The sequence below is a fragment of the Trematomus bernacchii genome, unplaced genomic scaffold (assembly GCF_902827165.1).
Source record: "Trematomus bernacchii unplaced genomic scaffold, fTreBer1.1, whole genome shotgun sequence".
Lineage (NCBI taxonomy): Eukaryota > Metazoa > Chordata > Actinopteri > Perciformes > Nototheniidae > Trematomus > Trematomus bernacchii.
Genome location: NW_022987668.1, coordinates 3,411,209 through 3,435,655, shown reverse-complemented (window position 1 = coordinate 3,435,655; position 24,447 = coordinate 3,411,209). Strand labels below are relative to the sequence as shown.

Genomic DNA, 24,447 nt, shown 5'->3' with positions numbered 1-24,447 from the left:
TCTCTCGCTCACTTTACTTTTTCTCTGTGTGTGTGTGTGTGTGTGTGAGTGTGAGTGTGTGTGTGTGTGTGTGTGTGTGTGTGTGTGTGTGTGTGTGTGTGTGTGTGTGTGTGTGTGTGTGTGTGTGTGTGTGTGTGTGTGTGTGTGTGTGTGTGTGTGTGTGTGTGTGTGTGTGAAGTTTCTAATATCAGCCACAAAGCATTGGCACGAACGACCATGAAATTTGATAAAGTTTGATGAAAGTACATACGGAAAACGTCGGTTATTTTGTGTTTTATTGTTGCCTCTCAATTAGTGAAGTTCAGTGTGAGAGTGCTGGTTCAATGTCGATTTTAACGAGCTTTCATGGATCATTTCAAGCCGGCCGACAAATGACTGTGTTTAATGTCTGGTATAAAATATGATAACAGGCATCATTGACTTTAACAAGCTTTTTGTAGCGAGTTGTCCAATGTCAATTATGGTTAATGTGTGTGTGAGTGGGTTCTTTGTGAGGACTAATTTAAGTTTTTTACATTGAATCTTACAAGTTTTTTGAACATCACTTATCTAAAGGATGGGTGGTGACGTGAAGTCATGTGACCGTGCTGTAGTTCCTTTATAGCCCAACATTAGCCACCTTTAGCGGTGGTGACGTGAAGTCATGTGACCGGGCTGTAGTTCCTTTAAAGCCCAACATTAGCCATCTTTAGCGGTGGTGACGTGAAGTCATGTGACCGTGCTGTAGTTCCTTTATAGCCCAACATTAGCCACCTTTAGCTTAGTGGTGGTGACGTGAAGTCATGTGACCGTGCTGTAGTTCCTTTAAAGCCCAACATTAGCCACCTTTAGCGGTGGTGACGTGAAGTCATGTGACCGGGCTGTAGTTGCTTTATAGCCCAACATTAGCCACCTTTAGCTTAGCGGTGGTGACGTGAAGTCATGTGACCGGGCTGTAGTTGCTTTATAGCCCAACATTAGCCACCTTTAGCTTAGCGGTGGTGACGTGAAGTCATGTGACCGTGCTGTAGTTCCTTTATAGCCCAACATTAGCCACCTTTAGCTTAGCGGTGGTGACGTGAAGTCATGTGACCGGGCTGTAGTTCCTTTATGATCTACAACGACAGCGTTTTACTGCTGCTGATTGCTTCATCACTCTACACTGTGTGGGTTCAGGGATGATGGCCAGCCCACTTGGGTGTAACCCTTTTCCAACAAACGTGATTTAATCCAGATCTCTGGAGCATGACAGGATGGATGCCTGGCTACGTGAGATATGTCACTGTCCGATGAAAACCACATGTCTCTATTTTGGGGGTTTTCATTCTTACATTCCACATCCTATTTCTATTGACTTAATGAACAACAGATTGTTTCACACATTCATATTTACAGATATATATATATAACAGACAGTGTTGGAAGGAGTACTCGGTACCTTTACTTGAGTAAAATTACAAATACTAAGGTCTTAAAATATTCCACTACAAGTAAAAGTACAAAAATTAAAAGTATTCACTGGACTCTTTTGTTTACTTGCGGAACAAAGTGACATCTCTATGTAACAATCATGCTCCTATTGGCTAGCGCTCCAACACATTGTACGTGTTAAGGGGCGGGACATCTCTAACTGGTTGACCAATCACAATAGAGCAGGCTAGCTAACCAATCAGAGCAGACTGGGCTCTGGTTTCAGACAGAGGGTGAAAAGAGGTGCTGCAGCACAGGCAGTATGAGAAAAATAAAGAGCTTTTTGAACATTAAAGCATGGAAAAGGACCATAATAGGGTCCCTTTAACTACACAACTTGAATAAATGTACTTTCCACCACGGATGACAGATATATTCCCACCGAATGTACTTAGTTGCTTGCCTGCACAGTTGCCTTTTCTTTTTCAATGGCCAGTAACAGAATATTTATGCAGGTGAAGCAAAAAATAAGCTGTGAGTGACAGCAATCGTAAAACATTTAAACATAATACGGTACCTATTACCATGTCATGGGCCCCCCATTTTAAATCAGTTTTCATGATGTCTGCACCAGCGGCGTTTCCTGGACCTGGAAACATTCGGGGCTTAGCCCACAGTTCATTAAGGTACATTAAGGTACCGGGCGCTACAGTGGACATTTCTACTGCAACACTCCCCACACGCACATACACAGTACACCTGCGACTGTTACAATGAAGGCTCGATAATCAGCTCACGGCATATAGGTATAAGCAGGGGTAAAGTGCTATTTTTATAAGTGGGGGGCGGACCTAACCTCCTCTAGGGGGTTCCTCACCTCCTCTAGGGGGGTTCGGGGGCATGCTTCCCCGGTTAGATTTGTTTTTAAATGTTGAAGTTAAAAGCATCAATCTAGAGCAACATGAAGAGATATGGATACATCTCTCAACACCCATATGAAACAGAACTGTAAACAGATTTTCTTTTTCTTTATGGATATTTTACAAATCACTCCCCTGTGACTGTGTCTGTAAGGTAGCTTCTAGCTTCATGTCGAACACTGACAGTAAGTCAACATTTTCCAGAGGATTTTTTTGAAATCCCCAGGTAACGCTAAAAAACATAACATTTATATTGTATGACATAGTGTTCATTTAATATCTCTGGCTAGCTATAGCTACTTGCTAACGGTTTAGCTTACTTATCTTCAAAAACTCAGAGTCCGACTGACAGTTTAAACATTGTCACAGGTACCTGTCAGCCAATAAGACACGTTTATTTCCATGCAACTCTCTGGTGATTGGTCTGGTGTCATGCCTCTGTTGCATTCACTGAACACGGGAAATTACATTCCTGCCGTCCTCTCTAGTGTCATGATGAGGTTCAGGTAAAGCACGGTTAATGTATTATATTATTGAGGGAGAATTGTCTGGGGTTAAAGAAAAAACAGGCGACGCGCCTGGTGTGCACTGACAGTTTCTTTTTCTTTGCCTCTTCTTTGGTAGATATCTTTCTGTAGTTGAAAAAGGTTCTGCTCTTTGATTTTGACTGACTGACATTAGTCACTGTTCTTTTAGATGACTAAATAAATAAAAAAACAAAGAAGCTCCAAGATTGCTTACCTCTATATAACATTACATAATTTACTTCTGGACAGATATCTGTGAGAATAAGGAATGCATAGAAACTGACCCAGAAATGCAAAACACATCACTGACAGCGAGATAGAAGCAACACGAATTAAAGAGAAGGACGCATGACATGAAGGAAAGAGAGTGTGTGTGTGTGTTTAAGGAGCACTTAAACACACACACACACACACACACACACACACACACACACACACACACACACACACACACACACACACACACACCACACACACACACACACACACACACACACACATCAGTGCACTGTACAGTATATGGACATGACATGTACATGGGAAACACATTCTTCCACACCCCAGCACACGCACTTTCACTTTTATAGTCTCATGTTTCTCGTAAACATCACCCTGTCTCTCCGTCACACACACACAATGTTGTTCCAGCTGTGCAGCCAGTCCAACTATAGTATAAAATAAACACACACACACGCACACACGCACACATGCATACCACTGAGACACAAAGAAGGCATCCATTTTCTATTAAATACGGGATTCTGTAGGAAATCAACATAAATATGTTTATGTATTAGTGTTTCAAAATGTTAGTTAAGTTAAAGTACAAAAGTATTAGCATCAACATGTACTTAAAATACAAAAAGTAAGAAGTAATCATTCTGCATAGTGCAAAAAAAGCACTCATTACTGTTTTTAAAGGTGTGAAATTAACAATTAGATTAGATTTGTTAGACATATTGAATTAATAACCGATTTTTTGAAACGCACACAGTCCCAAAAGTCTTCTCTAAGAACACAGTTGACATAACGCAGCATGCTTTGTGTGTGTGTGTGTGTGTGTGTGTGTGTGTGTGTGTGTGTGTGTGTGTGTGTGTGTGTGTGTGTGTGTGTGTGTGTGTGTGTGTGTGTGTGTGTGTGTGTGTGTGTGTGTGTGTGTGTGTGTGTGTGTGTGTGTGCCTCCCTTTAACAGACAGGAGTGACTGACAACAAAAAGTAAAAGTGAATGAAAAAAATTCACTTACCTTTTAATAAAACTGCAGCAACAGCATCCTCCAGCTCAGCTTTTAACCAGACAAAGAGTGTGTTCTGCCTTCTGCAATCTGGATCTGAGGTATACATGGACCGTGTGTGTGTGTGCGTGTGTGTGTGTGTGTGTGTGTGTGTATGTGTGTGTGTATGGTTGTGTGTGCATATGTATTCGATGTCTGAAGTTAATAGGTCTCATTATGCACAACCTTTAATCAGTAAAAACAGCAATGTAGGTCAGTGTTGAGTCTGCACACATATGCATGTAGTATGAAACACACACACATTCTTTATGTTTCACATGGTCATTAAATTTCAAGGCACATATGTGTGTGTGTGTGATGAAATGGTGCTGGGGTCTCTGAGGCCACTTAAGCCCCTTGGTCAAAGAGGCCCTCCACACACACACACACACACACACACACACACACACACACACACACACACACACACACACACACACACACACACACACACACACACACACACACACACACACACACACACACACACACACACACACACACACACACACACACACACACACACACACACACACACACACTTGGAGTGAGGTCATTGGGGAGAGAGTGACAGGTTCAGGAAATGAAACACACCTCAGATTACAGCTTCACAATATTGACTCACATTTAAAACATGAGGCTTCGCATGACTCGCCCTCTCCATCAGGTCCGTGTTTCTGGAACTGAAACCTGACCTTCTTCTGCCCGTCGCTTTAAACACAAACAGCCGAGTGTGAAAATGTCACCACTGAAGCATTTCCAGGGCTTGTTCGGAGCTGGTGCACGATTGGAAACCATTATTTTGTGTTTCCACTGCAGTCATATCAGCAAAAATGGTATCTAAAAACACCCAGGACTTTCTCTCTTGAATTCTACAATGTCTTCCTCATTATTTGTGCCAGTCTTGTAGTTTCTACTCTTCACATTCTTCTTGTTAGTGTCTGCACACACTCGGAGATATCAAGGCTTTTTTCCCCCCTCCCTTCAGAAGAAGCCATCTGCTGCTGTTTAATATTAAAATCTAGTTTCAGAGCCATCATAGTAAAGACACACACACCGCTTTTGTTTTCATGTCAACACATATGCTGCAAGTCGCACTTGTGCTGGCTGTCAATCACACCCATTACAAGAGGAGTTCTCCACCAGGAAATCTTCTTCAAAAATATGATTTCGCCGCACAAACTTTATTGTTGCATCCATGAGACGTTTGAGCTGAAAGATAAAAGGTGTCTGTGGAGTGTTTATGTTTGAGGGCGTTGCACAGCAGGTCTGTATTTCACCTATGCATTTTCTACCCCAATGAAAATAATGATACCGTAAGGAAAATAAATATTTCACACTGGATCCAATGCATTTTATTATTCTATTGATGCAAAATATGCTAAGCAATACAAATATATTGACTGGCTGCATGCGAGCCTGCTAGCAACTGAATTAATGACGTGACAACAGATATTGCTTAAAGGGGCCTATATTTAGCTTATTTTCAGATTCATATTTGTATTTTGCTCCTCTACTGTGACACAGCTGGCCGGCTCTGTTGTGATTGGTCAACCGCTTAGAGATGTCCCGCCCCTTAGCCTATCATTACATTACATTACATGTCATTTGTTAGACGCTTTTATCCAAAGCAACTTACATAGTATTCAGTACTGTGGACAATCCCCACAGGAGCAATTTGGGGTGAAGTGTCTTGCCCAGGGACACAACGACATGCTGACTGCAGTGGGACTCCAACTTGCTACCCCCTGATTCGAAGTCCATCACACTACCCACTGAGCCACAGCCTCCCTATCACATACAATGTGTTGGAGCACTAGCCAGTAGAAGCGCTAGTGTTACATAGTAATGTCACTATGTCCCGGAGGTAAACAAAGGAGTCCAATGGGGGAGATTCAGGCGGGGGTTTAACTCCCTGGGATTTTAGCGTTTGCAGACCATTTACATGCACCAAAACCTATATAACACACAATAAAGGAAAGGGAACACCCCAAAAAGCAAAATAGGCCCACTTTAATCTATTGCAAATCCTTTGTGTTGTGATCGAAACTTACATTCCTTGACTCAAATGTATTCTGCAATCACCTGCCACAATCTACTTTTAAATTAGACATCTCTGTATTCTCTATTTTGTTTGGTTTGTACACATTTCACTCGTCCTAAAGCACAAGATCAAACGCTGAGTAACATCATTCCTGTCAGCAGATACAGTCTCTGCCAAAAGGATGTGTTTTTCCAGCAGCTGTGTGGCTTAATAAAGTCTAACAATACATCTGAGACACTGAGAGAAAAGCATCCTTGATAATCATCAATCAGCTGTGCTATGCAGATGGGACTAATGGTACACAGAAAATGTTTCTTAATGCTTTTTTTAGTACAACTAACCATTCAAACACTGTTTTTTCATTTCAAAGATGCTCCACCCATGGTTTTTTTTTGGACAGCGGTTACAAAAGGATTCTAGCAATGACAAACTTCCAAACTGGAGAAAGTTTAAAAACCACTCGTGCAGCATAATCCCCAACCCTCCCAGTCGTCCGTATCCTCAGTATGTTCTCGTGCATTTTTTGCCAGTTTTGGCTAAATGCACGCTTTCATCTTAGTTTGCATGCATGACCCTGCAGCTCCGTCACTGATTGCACTGTAAACTAAACACAGACACACGTAAATGGGTCACAGACACTAAGATTCCTCTTTGTAACGAGCTAAATATATGCTTGTCTTAAATGCAAAACTCACATAATCGCAGTTACAGAGTTACTGACTAACAAACAAAACAGTAACATTCTTTTTTTTTTTTACCAGAAAATCATCAGATAAGCTTACTTATAAAATGAATTTGAAATGAGTCTGGGCTCAAATCCAACATTTTAGGGGTTTTCTGTCGCTAATTTGAACCGGCACATTTATTTTCTGGTAAAAGCTGGCACATGCAGCCTTGCAATCTCATTATTTTGTACCTTACACACACACACACACACACACACACACACACACACACACACACACACACACACACACACACACACACACACACACACACACACACACACACACACACACACACACACACACACACACACACACACACACAGTCTCACACATCAATATGAACCGTCCCCACACCTAAATGGACTGGTTGCTTACTTCCATATCTACCTGACTGCACCTTAGGAGCACTGAGAGGCAAATTCTCTTAATATGCTTTGCCTAAGAAGTCCTTGAAAAGCAGCTTGTGGGGGAGCAGAGAGAATATTTAGCATTTAGTTTAAAAGGATGACGCCTACAACCACAGAGTGAGAATAAACCAGCAGGTGATCTGTATGTAAAACTGTGAATTACAATAAGTAAAGTAGGAGGAAATGAGAACCTTTGATTTTTAAAGCCTTTTAGAGTATAAACAACAACCTCTCCTGAGACCAATCTGACTTTAAACATGTAAATGAAGAGTGCTGCAGCAAAGCTAGGTCATCAGAGAAAACTGTGAAGGATGTAGAAGGATGTACACAAATCAACACGCCCACAAAGACACAAAGACAAGAAAACAAGGACTGTGTGTGTGCGTGCATGCGTTCGTGTGTGTGTGCGCGTGTGTGTGTGTGTGTGTGTGTGTGTGTGTGTGTGTGTGTGTGTGTGTGTGCGTGAGAAGATGAGAGGATTATCGACACACAGTTAATCTCTTTATTCCACTCAAATCTACATCGCTTTATAAAAAAAGAAACACCCGTACTCTGTGTGGCGGCACACACACACAATGATCACCGTCATCACACAAGATGGAGGAAACACATGCTAACAGGTGTAAATGGCTACTAACAAATAAATAAACACACACACACATGCATTGATATAGTTGGGCATATTTTGAAGTTTTTCTGGCCTTATGTGCCTTCAGCGCCACTTACACTGGGGAATCTAAAGACATGTCTCCACCACTTTTTTAAAGTATAATAATTTGCAAGCACTTGAACATGTACAATCTCGATAACAGTTTGCACTTGCTGGGTGTATTTCTGCGGACCCTGGTGGTGCAATTTGGACCAAAACCAAAACACGTGCTGATCAGAAACTTTAAAGAGGACATATCATGTTCATGTTCAGGTGTATATCAGTATGTAGTGTCTCTACTTTAAAGAGTCCTCTCCTGCTGATGTTCAGGTGTATATCAGTATGTAGTGTCTCTACTTTAAAGAGTCCTCTCCTGCTGATGTTCAGGTGTATATCAGTATGTAGTGTCTCTACTTTAAAGAGTCCTCTCCTGCTGATGTTCAGGTGTATATCAGTATGTAGTGTCTCTACTTTAAAGAGTCCTCTCCTGCTGATGTTCAGGTGTATATCAGTATGTAGTGTCTCTACTTTAAAGAGTCCTCTCCTGCTGATGTTCAGGTGTATATCAGTATGTAGTGTCTCTACTTTAAAGAGTCCTCTCCTGCTGATGTTCAGGTGTATATCAGTATGTAGTGTCTCTACTTTAAAGAGTCCTCTCCTGCTGATGTTCAGGTGTATATCAGTATGTAGTGTCTCTACTTTAAAGAGTCCTCTCCTGCTGATGTTCAGGTGTATATCAGTATGTAGTGTCTCTACTTTAAAGAGTCCTCTCCTGCTAATGTTCAGGTGTATATCAGTATGTAGTGTCTCTACTTTAAAGAGTCCTCTCCTGATGATGTTCAGGTGTATATCAGTATGTAGTGTCTCTCCTGTGACATGTCTCCATGCTTTAATGTTCAAAAAGCACCTCTTTTCACCCTCTGTCTGAAACCAGAGCCCAGTCTGCTCTGATTGGTTAGCTGGCCGATTCTATTGTGATTGGTCAACAGCTTAGAGATGTCCCGCCCCTTAGCCTATCACGTACAATGTGTTGGAGGCGCGCAATCCAATAGAAGCGCTAGTGTTACATTGTGATGTCATTATGTTACAGAGGTAAACACAGGATGAGGAAAGGTTTTAAGAGATGGAGATGAACTGACTTTTAAGTTCTAGAATTAATCAAAGTGTCCCAATTTGCAGCATGATAGCTTCTCTAATTTCCTGGAGGCATTTGGGTTATTTTAGGACATTTAAAGAGCCACAGAAAACAACGTTATGCTGTTGCTTTTTGTACAAGCAAGTAAGACATGTCAGAAAAACACGTTAGTTGTTGTTGTAGTGAAGACATTACGTTTGTTGTATGCTTTGGTTGGTTTCACTTGCATCATTCCTCTGCACTATTTTGATATCCTTTGATGTGTTAAGTATATTGTATGTTGCATTGTTGGAGGAGCCGTAGCTATTGTTCAGGTAACAATAAAGCCTTTGAATCTACATTTCATGTAAATGTTTCATTGCCACTCTCCTGCCTCCTTACCTTCTTCTATCTGGGTATACGGGGGAATTAAACAGGCGTTCAGGGAGACGACTCGTTGGGCTTTGTTCGCTGAAAGCTGTACATAGATTTTGAGTTCCTGCCACCAGTGTGTAAAGGGAGGTGGAGACGGGCAGGGTTTCCTGCAGCGCTGTTGCGGGGTGGAGGTTAATCACAGTGAATGTGGGGGAATGTGTCAAGTCGTATTCAGCCACTCAACTTTGATACAACACATTTGAGCTAAAATGTTATCACGTAAATATCGATGCCCATAAATCGTCTGTGCGTGTGTGGAGTAGAAGAATTGTCCTGCAACATCAACCAGGCATACGTGTGATATATTGTTTCGATTACATGGCTTAGTTGAATACTCGATTCTGATTGGTCAATTCAGAACACGTGACACGTTGTTAATCCAGAACAGACAGACCGCTGTCAAGGATTTATGACCGTTGTTAAGGACGCTCAAATCTGCAGAAAGAAGTCCGGTCGATTGAACTGTATACAGTTTGGCTGAAAAGCAAACTGCATGCAGTTTGCTTTTCTAACTGACAAGACAAGAGCGACAAGAAAACAGCGGAGAAGTAACTGGCAGAAACCCTCCTTTTTACGCAGCGGTCCAGACATAGACATCAAACGGCGACACATATTCAGTTGCCAGTTACTTTGGCATTAGGGCAGGGATATCTAGATACTTTCCAAGGTTTGACATAATGAATTGTGCTAATTTTAAAGCAAGCAACGATGTTTTCAAATCTGTAATCAAAAAGCTCCGCCTTCCTGCCGTTGCGTTGCTCCGTTTTTTTTTTCAAACGGTAACAACGGACTATTTATCCCTTACTTAAACACCATACTTCAAATTACAACTATCATGGTAGCAACAAGTACGTATCTTGCCAAAAATAATACAAGTGTTATTTAGTTTGTTTTGCCAAGTCAGACTGGTTTTGGGGGCTAGGCTAACCCTAACCCTTTTTTACTTCAAAACTCATAAGGTGGTGTTAATACGTGGACATTATCCTGCTGAACAACATTTTCTGCAATATTCCAAAATCCAATGGAAACATCCTATTGGCTTTTTGTCGAGGCGACCAGGGAGATGCTAACTTTTGGGACAGCCTACAAAAATAGGTCACGCTTGAAACACTCAATTGTTGTTATTGTGATGGAAATTCACGCTGGCGTTGGTCATGACGTGGCTCATCTACATCTAGTGCTCTGGTTGGTGGAAAGGAAATCTGGTTTCTTAGTGGTTTGCAAGTGGAACCAACTGCGAACCAAACTAGCCTAGGAAAATACTAGAAAAGGGGTAACACAAGATTCACACACAGACTCCCACAGGCCCTCAACTCAGTCTCCAAATCACTTAAAGTGTTGCTGTGCCGCGACACCTGAGCCTCGTGCTGATCCTGTTTGTGTGAATGAGATTACAGATATCCCGGGTGGGTCACATCACCAGAGATTACTGATTGCATTGATTTTATCAGATTAAAGAATATACACCATATGCTTAAAAACATATCTCCCCCACATTTACAAGATAAAATAAAAACAATCTTATCTTGCTCTCCCTCAGAAAGTCCAGATGATGTTTCATGACTCACTCTGATCCCGCCTCCAGTCAAACTGTCTGATCTGACACATCTGCACATTCACACTCATACAAACTGTTATTTTTAATGCATTTAATTCCCCTTTCTCTCACACACAAACACATCCTGGTGATAAGTATCTGTCAGTGATTGTACATGCATGCAAGGCAAAATCTCAGTCACTATTCACAGCTTGAAATAGTGGCTAGTGCCGAATGAAGCACATTTTTTAATTCTGCATTCATATAGGCTCCACATCTGCTCTCATGTTTCTTTTTTACTTTGGTTTTGGTTGCATCATGGCACAGCATGCATCAAGGAGCTCAAAAGATACCCAGTGAAACCTGAGCATACCGGTCTGTGGTGCAAAATCCATCCATTAAAAGCTACTTGCATATAACAGGTGTCGTATAAAACAAAACAAAAGAAGTGTATACATAGTTATTGATTTAAAAACAAATCATAATCAGCAGTTTACGGACATGTCTGCAGCAGTAGGATCATTATCTCTCCTCATGCTGCCCCCTTCTGGAGACAGGCTGTCATTACAATCAGAGTAAATATGTGCTCAGTTCAAAGTAACTAAGCACATTTACTCATTTACTAACTTAAAGTGGACCTATCATGCTATATTTGAATAATATAGTGTAGGACCATACCTATATAAGGCATATTTATACTTTTTTTTTTTCAAAATACCAAACAGATCATGCATTTTGCTCAATTTGACATTTTTTAGCTCTGTTTTTGCATGGGTTGATTCTGTGAGAACAGCACCATCTACAGGCCTGGCATATGTACTACAGCGTCTCCAGCGCTTTCGAACGACAATGGCCGTGGCGGTCTCCTCCTGATTGGTGGAGTTGGCCCAATAGCCGTAGCGCCACTGTCCTGACGTCAGGACAGTGTTCAAATCTGGATCAGTTTTTATTAGATCCGTTGCAGCCCCTTTTTTAGAGATTTGGGTATGGAGGAAAATAGAGAGGGTTGTGTTTTCTGACACTTGGTGAGTTCCCTGGAACACCGGGGACACATATTCATGTATAAAAGACGTACAAAAGTGCATTTTGCATGATAGGTCCCCTTTAACACATACAGAGGGTACATTCAAAGTAGTACATTCACTGACATGAATGACATGGATATGGCGCCACCTTGTGTCATGTTTACAATGCAGATTATTGACAATTAGGTCTGGCAATACAGTCAATCATTATCCTGGTGATTATTTCGCAGATAAACCTAGTAACCCTGCCCCCTTTAAAAAAAACGGCTCTTTTGAACGGCTCTTTTGAACGGCTCTTTGAAAGGAACGGAGCCATAAGTGATGGGAATTATGGCTCCCTTCAAAGAGCCATAATTCCCATCACTAATGACTACAGACGGAGCTGTAGTGGTGTACAAAACTGTGTTGTGTGAATCACTGCTCATCATCAAGGAAGTCGCAAGCATGGAGTCAACTGAGGGTTTCGTGAAGTATCAGCTGGGCTTACCCCACATGCACCACTTGATCGCGGTGCTCTGTGTTGTTGCCGTTGTTTATAAGTTGACAGTCTTGCTCGCCCAAAGAAGAGCTGTGATGCAAAGTATGGAATTGTTTCCAGGACCACCGTCGCACTGGCTTTTTGGACATCTAATGGAGGTAACGTGTATAATGACTGTTCAGTGACGCAGAAGCAAGTGCAAGAATCAAGTAATAATAATAATGTATTAATAATAATAGAATCTCTGACTTACTGACCAATTTATTTTAATACCCTCACACTCACGCAATTGTTTAATACTCAACAGAATTCTACAAATGGTCTTCTTTAGTATTCACTAAGCAAAAGAGCAGACAACAAACTAGTAAAATTAATAGTTATTAAATGAGCAGCCAACAATCAAAATTATGAAGTTACTGTTTCAGGACATTACAGGCAAAAAGATCGTTTTTTCATGTACTTGTTATTTTGGTCTATTTTGCTTCCATGTTTTCTTTCACTCTAATGGAAATAAAACTTCCAAGAAACACATATAAATGATGTTCGTTTTACTACCCTGTCATTTAAAGATGATTAAATGTAACATATCATTTGTTTATTTACATGGGAGAATAGTCATTTCAGCAGCAGATGTAGAATGTGTCTTCCTGTCCTCACTCTAGCATGTTTCTGATCAGAGGAATAAGAATGAATGCAACCACTGCAAGTCCACTGAGACAAATGTAACATTTGTGATATTGGGCTATATAAATAAACATTGATTGATTGATTGATTGATTGATTGATTGATTGATTGATGAACCGTCCCTGTTTGCAGCTTCACCAGTGTTGCAACTGTCAAAGGTCATCCCCAGTCTCATCATGTGCCAACAGACTCAGATTTGCAATAAGAAAAGCCTGAGAAAACACTGCGAAAAAAGGAAATTCAAAGCGTATTCTTATGTTATTATTATTATTATTATTATTATTATTGGTGTTATTTAATTTGGGTTGTCCCTGATTTGAACTTCTTTACATTTATTTAAGTAACAATTTGGATGCAATTAAGGCTTAAACTTAGCAGTTGAGTATTAGTTTATAGAGCATCACAACTCAGGGGATAACTTTGTCCTCTTCAGGCTCCAGCATATTGGTTAAGCTTAATCTATGTTTTTATGTTTTTACTTTCAGTTTAAACAGGATGGGTCGGACTTGAAAAAGATGGTGAAATGGGGACAGCAGTACCCTTATGCTTTCCAGATGTGGTTTGGTCCCTTTGTTTGTTTCCTCAGCATTCGCCATACAGACTATGTGAAAACTATATTGACATCTACAGGTGTGTGAGCCATTGTTTTATATCTTTACTGAAGTCATAAACCTTTACAATGTAGCAGTTAAGTCAAATTCATCTTTTGACAATGCTTTTTACTACGTCGTATACATGCAGACTCATATTGGTTTATTATCTGCATTTCAATAAACAAAGGTCAATGTAACATAATCTGTAATTGTTTGTTTCGTAACAGAGCCAAAAGATACTGTGGCATATACTTTTGTTAAACCTTGGATTGGTAAGATTGCTTTTACTTTCTCCTACAGCATATTTTGGTTTACTGCACAGTATTTTCTGTTAAGCTGCTTCCCTCGCTGATCCATACTGCCTCTGTCTGTCTTCAGGTGATGGCTTATTGGTGTCTGGAGGTCAGAAGTGGTTTCGCCACAGAAGGCTCTTGAACCCAGGTTTCCATTTTGAAGTTTTGAAACCCTACATAAATCTGATGTCAGACTCTGTTAAAACCATGCTGGCACGTTAATGACAAGGAAAATGCTTTTGTGTAAAGTGCTATAATAAGTAGTCAATGGTGAAGTGATGTGGAGGAAATATAGGCTTAGGCTTTCCAGATGCTGCAGCTATTTTAGGTCAAAGTTGTTCCAGCTAAGTGTGTTGAAGTTTTTTCCACGTCCTGCTGAGACCTCACATCTGTTCTTTCACTGTTGCCAGGACAAATGGGAGAGTTATGCAAAAACCAATGAGTCCTTTGAATTGTTTAACCACGTGAGCTTTATGACACTGGACATCATCATGAAGTGTGCGTTCAGCTACAACAGCAACTGTCAGACCGAGAGGCGAGTCCATACAAACGTTTTCCCGCCATTCACAATTACAGGTTTATGTTCTCAGTTGTCTGAACTGTTTGTCTACGTTCTTATTTCAGCGGAACAAATGAATACATCAAGGCAGTGTATGAGCTCACTCATTTGATTAACCTGCGGTTCAGGACGTTTCCATACCACAATGACCTCATTTTCTACCTCAGCCCACATGGCTTCAGACTAAGAAAAGCATGCAAGGTGGCTCACAGTCACACAGGTAAGATGTTCACAGATATTACCTTCATGACAATCTAAAACTGAATTTAGCTTGCCCATACATCGAAATTGTATAGGCTCTAAACTGTAGGTTTATGGTTGCTGCATTTTAAGAGTTACTGGGGATATGCTCATGAATTATTCTCTTATTTTGAAGGGGAAGTCATACGAAAGAGGAAAGAAGCACTCAAGGAGGAGAACGAGCTGGATCGCGTACAGGGAAAGAGAAACGTGGACTTTCTGGACATCCTTCTCTTAGCGAGAGTATGTTATGTGCCATGTATTGAACTCACAAAATGAGACACTTCTGATCAATGAAAAAAAACAACATACGTAAAAACTGCAATTGTCAAAGCAGCAAGCTCTCTACAGAGATAATGAATTAATAATCGTGAGAATTTTAGTAATGAGATATTTAAAGCATGAACAGTCTTAAAGTTGCCGCACATTAAAAAAGCGTAGTTGTGTCATGTTTATAACCTGAGATGACGCAAATATTATACTGTATGTGCTTAACCTGCAAGGGGCAAAAAACTAGGGCAAAAGGAAACGCAGAAGGTTTTTCGAATGAGCATTGATATGCTGAGCATGAGGCCACTGGTCAATGGCCACTGGTACAAAGGCAACAGTCTGGTTATTTTACTCTTATGAGGGACTCTTGAGCAGCAACTTAAAAGTTATACATTTCTGTTGTGCACATATAATCAATATGACACAATAAGCTACTCAAGGACACCTCTGTAACTCGGTAACTAAAATGTCCTTTCTTTCCAAACACAGTTGACCTGTAAAAGGATCAGACAGACATTAGCTGTTTCTGTGCCAATTCCAATAGGCCTGCAACTTGTACGGTTTTTAATTGGAGTAGTAGTGTCACATTAAGACATAATATGTTCATTACTAATGTTTTAAGTTTGCCTTTTATTTAAGGATGAGAACAAACAGGGTCTGTCAGATGAAGATATACAAGCAGAGGTGGACACCTTCATGTTTGAAGGCCATGACACTACAGCCAGTGCCATGTCCTTCATCCTCTACTCTCTGGCCTGCCACCCAGAGTACCAGAAGATGTGCCGGGATGAGGTCCTTCAAGCCCTGGATGGCAAGGACACCATGGAGTGGTGGGCTTACATTTGAAAACAATGCAAATGTATGTCAGTGCTGCCAATTGTTGAACTAACACTTGTCTGTTTACTTTTTAGGGAGGATCTCAGTAAAATGCCATACACTACAATGTTCATAAAAGAGTCCCTCCGCCTTTACCCTCCGGTACCAGGAATGTCCAGAATCACCACCAAGACCATTACCTTTTTTGATGGAAGGACTTTGCCTGCAGGTTTGTCTTTAATGGTTCTTTGCAGATGAATGTGAATAAAACAGCATACAGTTGCATGCATCAAACGTTTATTTTGTAGTTTTGTTTTATTGTAAATGCCTTTTATGCTGCTGGAACAACAACAATTTCCCAATTTGGGATCAATAAAGTACGATCTATGCAGGACGGAGTCCAGAACAAAATGTCCTTACGGGGACAATAAAGTATATCGTATCGTATGAAGATTAACTTTGAAAACAGTTATTTTTATTGAGTCAAGCTTGCACAAATGAACCTGTTAACCTTCATGATTTGAATTATAGCAGCAGGTTTGCAAAATTGTCTCAAACATAATATATTAATTGTTTTTCCCTGCACAATCTTATTACAAATACATTTTTGTTTTGCTCTTATTTGTAGGGAGTCATATTGGAACAAGTGTGTGAACCTTAAGTGCTGTCTTCCTATATGATGTTACTTTAAAGCTTAATTTGTCACCATATTCCACTCATTGGTGCTGTTTTCCTCACTCAGAAACTGCATTGGTCAGAACTTTGCCATGAACGAGCTGAAAGTGTCAACAGCGCTGACACTGCAGAGATACCATCTGATCGAGGACCCGACGCAAACACCACAGATAATTAATCGACTGGTGCTTCGTTCACTTAATGGCCTCCACATCACAATAAAACCTGTAGACCCATGAGTGAAAATGGAAATAACTGTTGAAAAAAAACCTGGGAAATAAATGACTATGATTTGATTTGACTAAACTTTTAAACTAACAAAGAATCATAAACAGATACTAACTAGAACATGCATTTCCACAAGGCTGAATAGTTTGATATTTGAATGGTTCCTGCAGCTGGAATTAGGCTGAAGGAGTTAAATAAAGATATTACATGCAAGTCTGTCTGTCTGTCTGTGGGCATGTCTGCTCTGATTAGATGCTGCTTGTAGCTACAAAAACCAAGTATGTGTGTTGCTGAACTTAGCGGAGAAATGCAGAAAAGTGAAATGATTTGAATCAAAATTGTTACAACTCAAATGCATTGCAGAGTAGGAAAAATAGTGAAGAAGCTTAATATTTAAAAGAAAAGGTTTAAAAAAAGGTATAAACAACAACATTGATAGCCTCAATGTCCTGAAATAGCTGAATAAGTTAATAGTTGAATGGTTTCTGCAGCTGAAATTAGGCTGAAGGAGTTAAATATCAGATGTAAGTAGTATGAAGTCTCCATCAGACAGAAAATAATAGGCAGAGAGAGAGAGAGAGAGAGAGAGAGAGAGAGAGAGAGAGAGAGAGAGAGAGAGAGAGAGAGAGAGAGAGAGAGAGAGAGAGAGAATAAATAAAGAATAAATAAAATTGTTACAGCTCAAATGGGAGTCCCAGCAGCTTCTACTGAAGCCAGTCCCCGACTTCGGGTGGCAGTATACGCCGTGAAGTTGTTTGCGGCCTGCCAGTAAACCCAAAGCAGAAGATGAAGAAGTGACGTCAGCGGCTTCATTTGCGTAATCTTCCCTCAGGGAACTTATTCCGGTGTGAACGCGATCGGCTCTTAGTTCCATGGGGGTGCTGGGAACTAAGTACGGCAAAGTACTTTGTGTGAAAGCGGCTAATAGGCGCTTTCACACCAAGTACTTTTCCCAGGAATAGTTCCCGGAACTTTTCCCCGGAACTATCTAGTAAATCGCGTTCACACCGGAATAAGTCCCTGAGGGAGGATTACGCAAATGAAGCATGAAATGAAGACGCTGACGTCACTTCTTCTGCTTTGGGTTTACTGGCAGGCCGCAAACAACTTCACGGCGTATACTGCCACCCGAAGTCCCAGAGCCCCCCAGAGTCCGGGACTTTGGGTGGCAGTAAATCGCCACCCGAAGCCCCGCGTAAATCACCAGAAGCGCCGACACCTCATCACTCCACCGACCCCACGTTTTATTTTGTGTTGCCATAAGTTAGTCTCTCTCCGTTGATGCGCTGGGCTAATGCTAATGCTAATAATGCAAGGAAATAAAATGGCGGCTTCACAAAAACTTTTCAGAGTTTTACGGGGCGTGGTTTGCAATTCGCCCAGCCAATCAGAAATTGGAACCTTTTTCTCCCAGGAAAAAGTCCCTCCTCTTTTTGGTGTGAACGCAACATCCCAGGAACTATCGGAACTATTTCTGGGAAAAGTACGGGAAAAGTACTCCGGTGTGAAAGTGCCTAATGGCCTACAAATCATTTAAAACTCAATATACTGTGAAAAGACAAATATGATGATCTTACTGCCACGTTCATCGAATAGCAAGTGTAGATTTTGACCAAGGTTAAGGTCGGTGCAACAGGCCTGACACAAATCTGCAACCAAACTTCTCTGAAAACTCTGATCATCGTACATCTAGTGGCTTAGTGGACAAATACAAGACATTTCAGTTGATGTAATGTGGTGTAATCGTTCACAATGAATCATTAGGTTTTCAAAATCAGCCGTGTTTTGATTCTTTAACTTTCCTGACTCCTCATGTTAAATATTTTATAATAAAGCACTTTTTCCATTCCATTCATTCTCCATTTTTTTTTTAAATCAAAACACAGAAATAAAACATTTGAAACGTGTGAAGAATTAATTGTTTCATGGTGTATAGGCAGATCATATTGGCACAAATGAAACATTATTATAATCCTGGCTAAAAACATTCCAGAGTTATGATTCAAAAGTAATTCATTTTTTATTTACAGTCATATGATTACAAAATCCACACTCCTACAAGGACATTTAGTCACCAGCACAGTTTGTAAACGTGAAACACCTCGTTTTTTGTTGATTTATCATATCTCCAATCTTTCGAAAAGATCCCATGAAATGGCCACTTGAGCTTCCTATAAAACATTAAGGCCATGTGATATTTCCATCAACTAAGGCTCGTTTTTTAAACAACAACTCACCCATTTGTTTACAGCAAGATTGATAGCTTATGGTTTAATGTCCCCCTGTGATAAGGACTTCTGTTCCAGGGCACTTCCCCCTCTCCTCCCCTTCATTTCCTGTCCACACTACGGTCAAGCTTTGAATGAAAACCCCAGAAGTAGGGACACCATTTCATGGGATGACAGTGTTCACCAGGTGGACACTCAGATGTTCTGCTACTGTGCAAAGGCTGTTATTATGTGTCACTGTCAAATGTTGAGGTACTACTTGAGTATTTCAATTTGTTGCTACGGTGTACTTCTACTCCACTACATGTATTTAATACCTTTAGTTACTTTGCAGATTTGGATGAATGATGTGAAATATAATCAAGTGTTAACCCTTGTATGGTGATCGGGTCTGTGGGACCCGTTTTCATTATTTAGGTCAAGAAAAATGATATCATCAATTATTTTTTCAAACTCACACTCAATGGCCTTGTGAAGAACATATATCAGAACATTACATACAGGGTGTCGGGTGGAAGTTGTAGGTCCTGTGCACCTGTCTGGGCCTTGTGTGTGTGTGTGTGTGTGTGTGTGTGTGTGTGTGTGTGTGTGTGTGTGTGTGTGTGTGTGTGTGTGTGTGTGTGTGTGTGTGTGTGTGTGTGTGTGTGTGTGTGTGTGTGTGTGTGTGTGTGTGTGTGTGTGTGTGTGTGTGTGTGTGTGTGTGTGTGTGTGTGTCCGCCCCTGCCATTCCCGAACAAGGTTGCAACCTTGTTGATAAACTCAAGCCCCGACACCTGTCTGCTCTCTCATTCCCGCATTATGTCTGTTGTTATTGATTTAAAAATAAACCATAATCAGCAGTTTACTGACATTTCTGCAGCAGCAGGATCAGTATCTGTCCTCATGCTGCCCCCTTCTGGAGAGAGGCTGTCATTACAATCAGAGTAAATCTGTTTACTCTGATTGTAAAAAAAACATAAATACAATTTGGAGGTGCTTGTACTTTACTTGAGTGTTTCCATTTTTGGCTACTGTGTACTTCTACTCCACTACAGCTCAGAGGTGAATGGTGTACTTTTACTCCACTACATGTATTTAATACCTTTAGTTACTTTGCAGATTTTGATTAATGATGTGAAATATAATCAAGTCTTAACCCTTGTATGGTATTTGGGTCTGTGGGACCCGTTTTCATTATGTAGGTAAAGAAAAATGATATCATCAATTATTTTTTCAAACTCACACTAAATGGCCTTATCATTTTCTGTGAAGAACATATATCAGAACACATTTTCAATGACCACTCACTTTACCCCCCCCCCCCTACACATTTACATTAGATACATGGTGTTCAGGAAATTGTAGGTCCTGTGCACCTGTCTGGGCCGTGTGTGTGTGTGTGTGTGTGTGTGTGTGTGTGTGTGTGTGTGTGTGTGTGTGTGTGTGTGTGTGTGTGTGTGTGTGTGTGTGTGTGTGTGTGTGTGTGTGTGTGTGTGTGTGTCTGCTCTCACATTCCCGCATTATGTTTTGCGGGATCTTTATTTTTTTCCCACTCTATCCAAGCTGCAAATTTGGGGCAAGACACAATAAATAAAGCTTCGCCAGATTGGGTCCTTATCACAAATGATCAAGATGGCCAAAAGATGCTCTGCTCAGAGGGCCTTGCAAATGATTCTGGAAGAGAGAGAACCATTTGATGATGAGAGGAAGAGGAAGAGGTTTCAGAATGTGAGTCTGACAGAGACTTTGAAGAAGAGGATGAGATTGAGCATCAGCTAGTTACAAAGAAAAGCCGAGCCACAGGACCAGCCGGTCAGCGGGCAAACAAACGAGTAGCACTTTAATTCATTAATGTGATCTAACAAATGTAAAAGGGCAAATATGAACCATATATGCTGTTTATATTGCTTGTAATTGGGATGAAGTAAACATCTGTTGAGTATTTTAACACAAAATAATTTGATTGTGTTGAATTGAAGCCCAAAAAGGCAGCGGGTCCACCAGACCCACGAACACTGGCTGAGTAACAAAAATATGAACACCACACAAGGGTTGAATCAGACTGTAGTTCCACCTGGAGTAAATCCACAAGCTACCCTGCAGTATACAAAGTCATTCAAACTAGCTGCACCTTTACCAGCTTTGAGAACACTTTCATGATCAATCATTATAAAACATATCATATATATTATTCTGAAATAGACCAATCTGCACAATGACTACTTTTACTGTCGCTACTTTCACTATATTTAGATGAGAATACTTTTCTACTTTTACTTGAGGAACATTTTGAATGCAGGACTTTTACTGTAACAGAGTATTCCTACACTCTGGTACTTTTACTCAAGTACAAGATCTGAGTACTTCTACTTTTACTAAGTACAATATCTGAGTACTTCTACTTTTACTCAAGTACAAGATCTGGTACTTCTATTTTTAATCAAGTACAAGATCTGAGTACTTCTACTTTTACTAAGTACAATATCTGAGTACTTCTACTTTTACTCAAGTACAAGATCTGAGTACTTCTACTTTTACTCAAGTGAAAGATAGGAATACTTCTACTTTTACTCAAGTACAAGATCTGGTACTTCTACTTTTAATCAAGTACAAGATCTGAGTACTTCTACTTTTACTAAGTACAATATCTGAGTACTTCTACTTTTACTCAAGTACAAGATCTGGTACTTCTACTTTTAATCAAGTACAAGATCTGAGTACTTCTACTTTTACTAAGTACAATATCTGAGTACTTCTACTTTTACTCAAGTACAAGATCTGAGTACTTCTACTTTTACTCAAGTGAAAGATAGGAATACTTCTACTTTTACTCAAGTATACTTGTATACAAAAACAATAAGGGATAAAGTATATTTGACTTGCGCCACAGCAGCTCCATTTGCAACATCCACAAGGACAGATATTAAGAAACGAAGGAAAACATTTAACATAAGATCAGGATCACTGAGAGAAACATGGCGTGCATTTGACCTGGGATTTAGCTCTGCAAAAACAACGTACTTTAAATATAAAACACACAATATTAAACATTAAGATTAACACTTTAAAAGACAGATTAGAACTAAAATACGATGCCCAAGAAGTATCCCTGAGAATAAGAGTTCAAATCCACATTGGCCCCGATAATGGGGTCATGGGGCTCTCAGTGACCTCAGTCTCCGGGTCATGTTGTCTGAAAACCCACACATGGCCGTGGCCTTAATGAGACTTCTTCGCTCATATATTATATATTTGTTGCTTTTTGTTTATTTCTCTGCGTCTGTGCGCCTGCTGTCTGGACGCTGACCTCTCGCTGAGCGGGTCATCACTCATGATGTCACAGCTCCTGGAAGTTCAGAGGTCACACTCTGACCTCTCAGGAAACCTGGGAGACTGACACACACACACACACACACACACACACACACACACACACACACATACACATACACATACACACACACACACACACACACACACACACACACACACACACACACACACACACACACACACTCTGATGAACTGTAGGGCGATCAAAGGTGAGTTTGTCTGAGACCTGGAGGCAGAGAGATCCAGACGAGTGTGTGAACCCGCTCAGATATCAGGACTAAAAATAGATTCACGAGATTTTCTCACAGACTGACGATCTGTTACTCTTTCCTTAAACAACGCTGATTTTCCTGCTTCTCGTCTTTCTTTCTGCAGCGTTTTTTTAAATAGAGCAATATGAAAACATTTGACATGGTAAGAATATTTCTTAGCAAAGATTCAGCGATGAACGTTAAAGCTACGTGTGTGTGTGTGTGTGTGTGGTTTGCCCTATTAACCCTCTGAGGCACAACACAGGTCAAAAGTTGTATCTAATATCGATGAAGGAGCGGTTTTATCGAATCGAACGTTAGGCATTAGGATATATAAATGTGAAATGTATAAACTCAGAAATTATTATATTACATATATAATTTTTTTGTTGAGACATTGATGCCAAAAACTATTAATTAAGTCATCAAGTTTAGTTATGTCTAGTCTCTATAGAAATATAATCTTGACTCATCCTGGAGGGTATTTTTTTATGTCCAAAACTTTTATTTTGGTACAAAAACTATTTTTTTTTATTAATGGGATTTACATATGTTGTGAAATATATATTACAATAAAAAACAAAAATGTGTATTTATAAAATATAATCATGTTTGCCCCATATCCTGTGCATCAGAGAGGGTTAAGTAGAGGTCAGGGGGATTTTATTACTTTCTGACAATCTGCTCTTGCATTTCTATTTATTTATTAATTAAAGATTGTTGCACAGATAACGTCAAACTCAGGATTTCTTCAGAGGGTTCTTAAAAAATATTATTAATAATAAAACATTAAAGGTGGGGTAGGTAAGTTTGAGAAACCAGCTCGAGTGCACTAGAATTTGAAAATACACAGCCGGAGAAAATCTGCCACTTCCTTACAGAGCCCCTCCTCCCACACACACGAACGCGCACATGACCAATGAGGACACGAGATAAGTTTGTGCACAGATGGAAGGCTGACAGGCAGGTAGGCCATCCAGTTATTTTAGCCGGGCCGGCTAAAATGATTGGTCGTACTTTTTACAGTACTACGGCTTCCACAGATGACATTTTTTTATTTATTGTCAAAGCATTTAATATATTCATTGATATCGGGATGTTAAGAGCATTCCATGGAATATAACAAAAAGTGTATCTCGAGCCGGTTTCTCAAACTTACCTACCCCACCTTTAAATAAGATGCCCCGTGCTGTTAGAGAAATGTATCATGCACTTACACTGACTTTCCACTGAGTAGCAGTGTATGGGATGATGCAATAGGGTCCTATGTAGTGGCTGATGGTGCTACTCTGCCATCATAACCCATGCATATACAAGAAAACACCTTTTGAAAAGCTGTCCACTGTAGTAGCCTCTATGCGTGAAAGGGTTAAATAAGATGCCCCGTGCTTCACCCAACTCTTCATAAAAGGTTAAAAAAAAAACACTGAAATTCGTAATTTAATGTATTTTATTCTGTAGGCACTTTCAATTCACACAAAGAAAACAACGGTGCGAAAAAAATAAGTCTTCATCATTATGTCCTTGTTTTGTACAGAAGTAAAGCCACACTGCTTCGTGTTTCTTACGAGCGTCTAAACATGTCACACAGCTGTGGATTTAACCTCTCTGAGACTATAAGGATATTTAATAAATGCACTATAATACATGTCAGCGTTTCTGTGTGTGAGCATGGACATAGGGCTTAGCTAGTGTTGGAAATCCTCTTATTAAACCCGACTTCTTACCTCTTGCTGTTGCAGTAATGTGAAGGTAATCATATGTTTAACTCAA

General features: G+C 40.2%; 1 protein-coding gene and 1 pseudogene across 1 annotated transcript; both read left to right on the top strand.

Moving 5' to 3' along the window:
• Window positions 1-12,473: 12,473 nt before the first annotated feature.
• LOC117487227 (cytochrome P450 4B1-like) lies at window positions 12,474-14,595 on the top strand. Its single transcript, XM_034135900.1, has 4 exons — window positions 12,474-12,682; window positions 13,695-13,839; window positions 14,030-14,074; window positions 14,181-14,595. Exons 1-4 carry the CDS (start codon window positions 12,491-12,493, stop codon window positions 14,315-14,317), a joined length of 519 nt encoding a protein of 172 aa, XP_033991791.1. The 5' UTR covers window positions 12,474-12,490; the 3' UTR covers window positions 14,318-14,595.
• LOC117487220 lies at window positions 14,569-16,901 on the top strand (annotated as a pseudogene).
• Window positions 16,902-24,447: the final 7,546 nt, after the last annotated feature.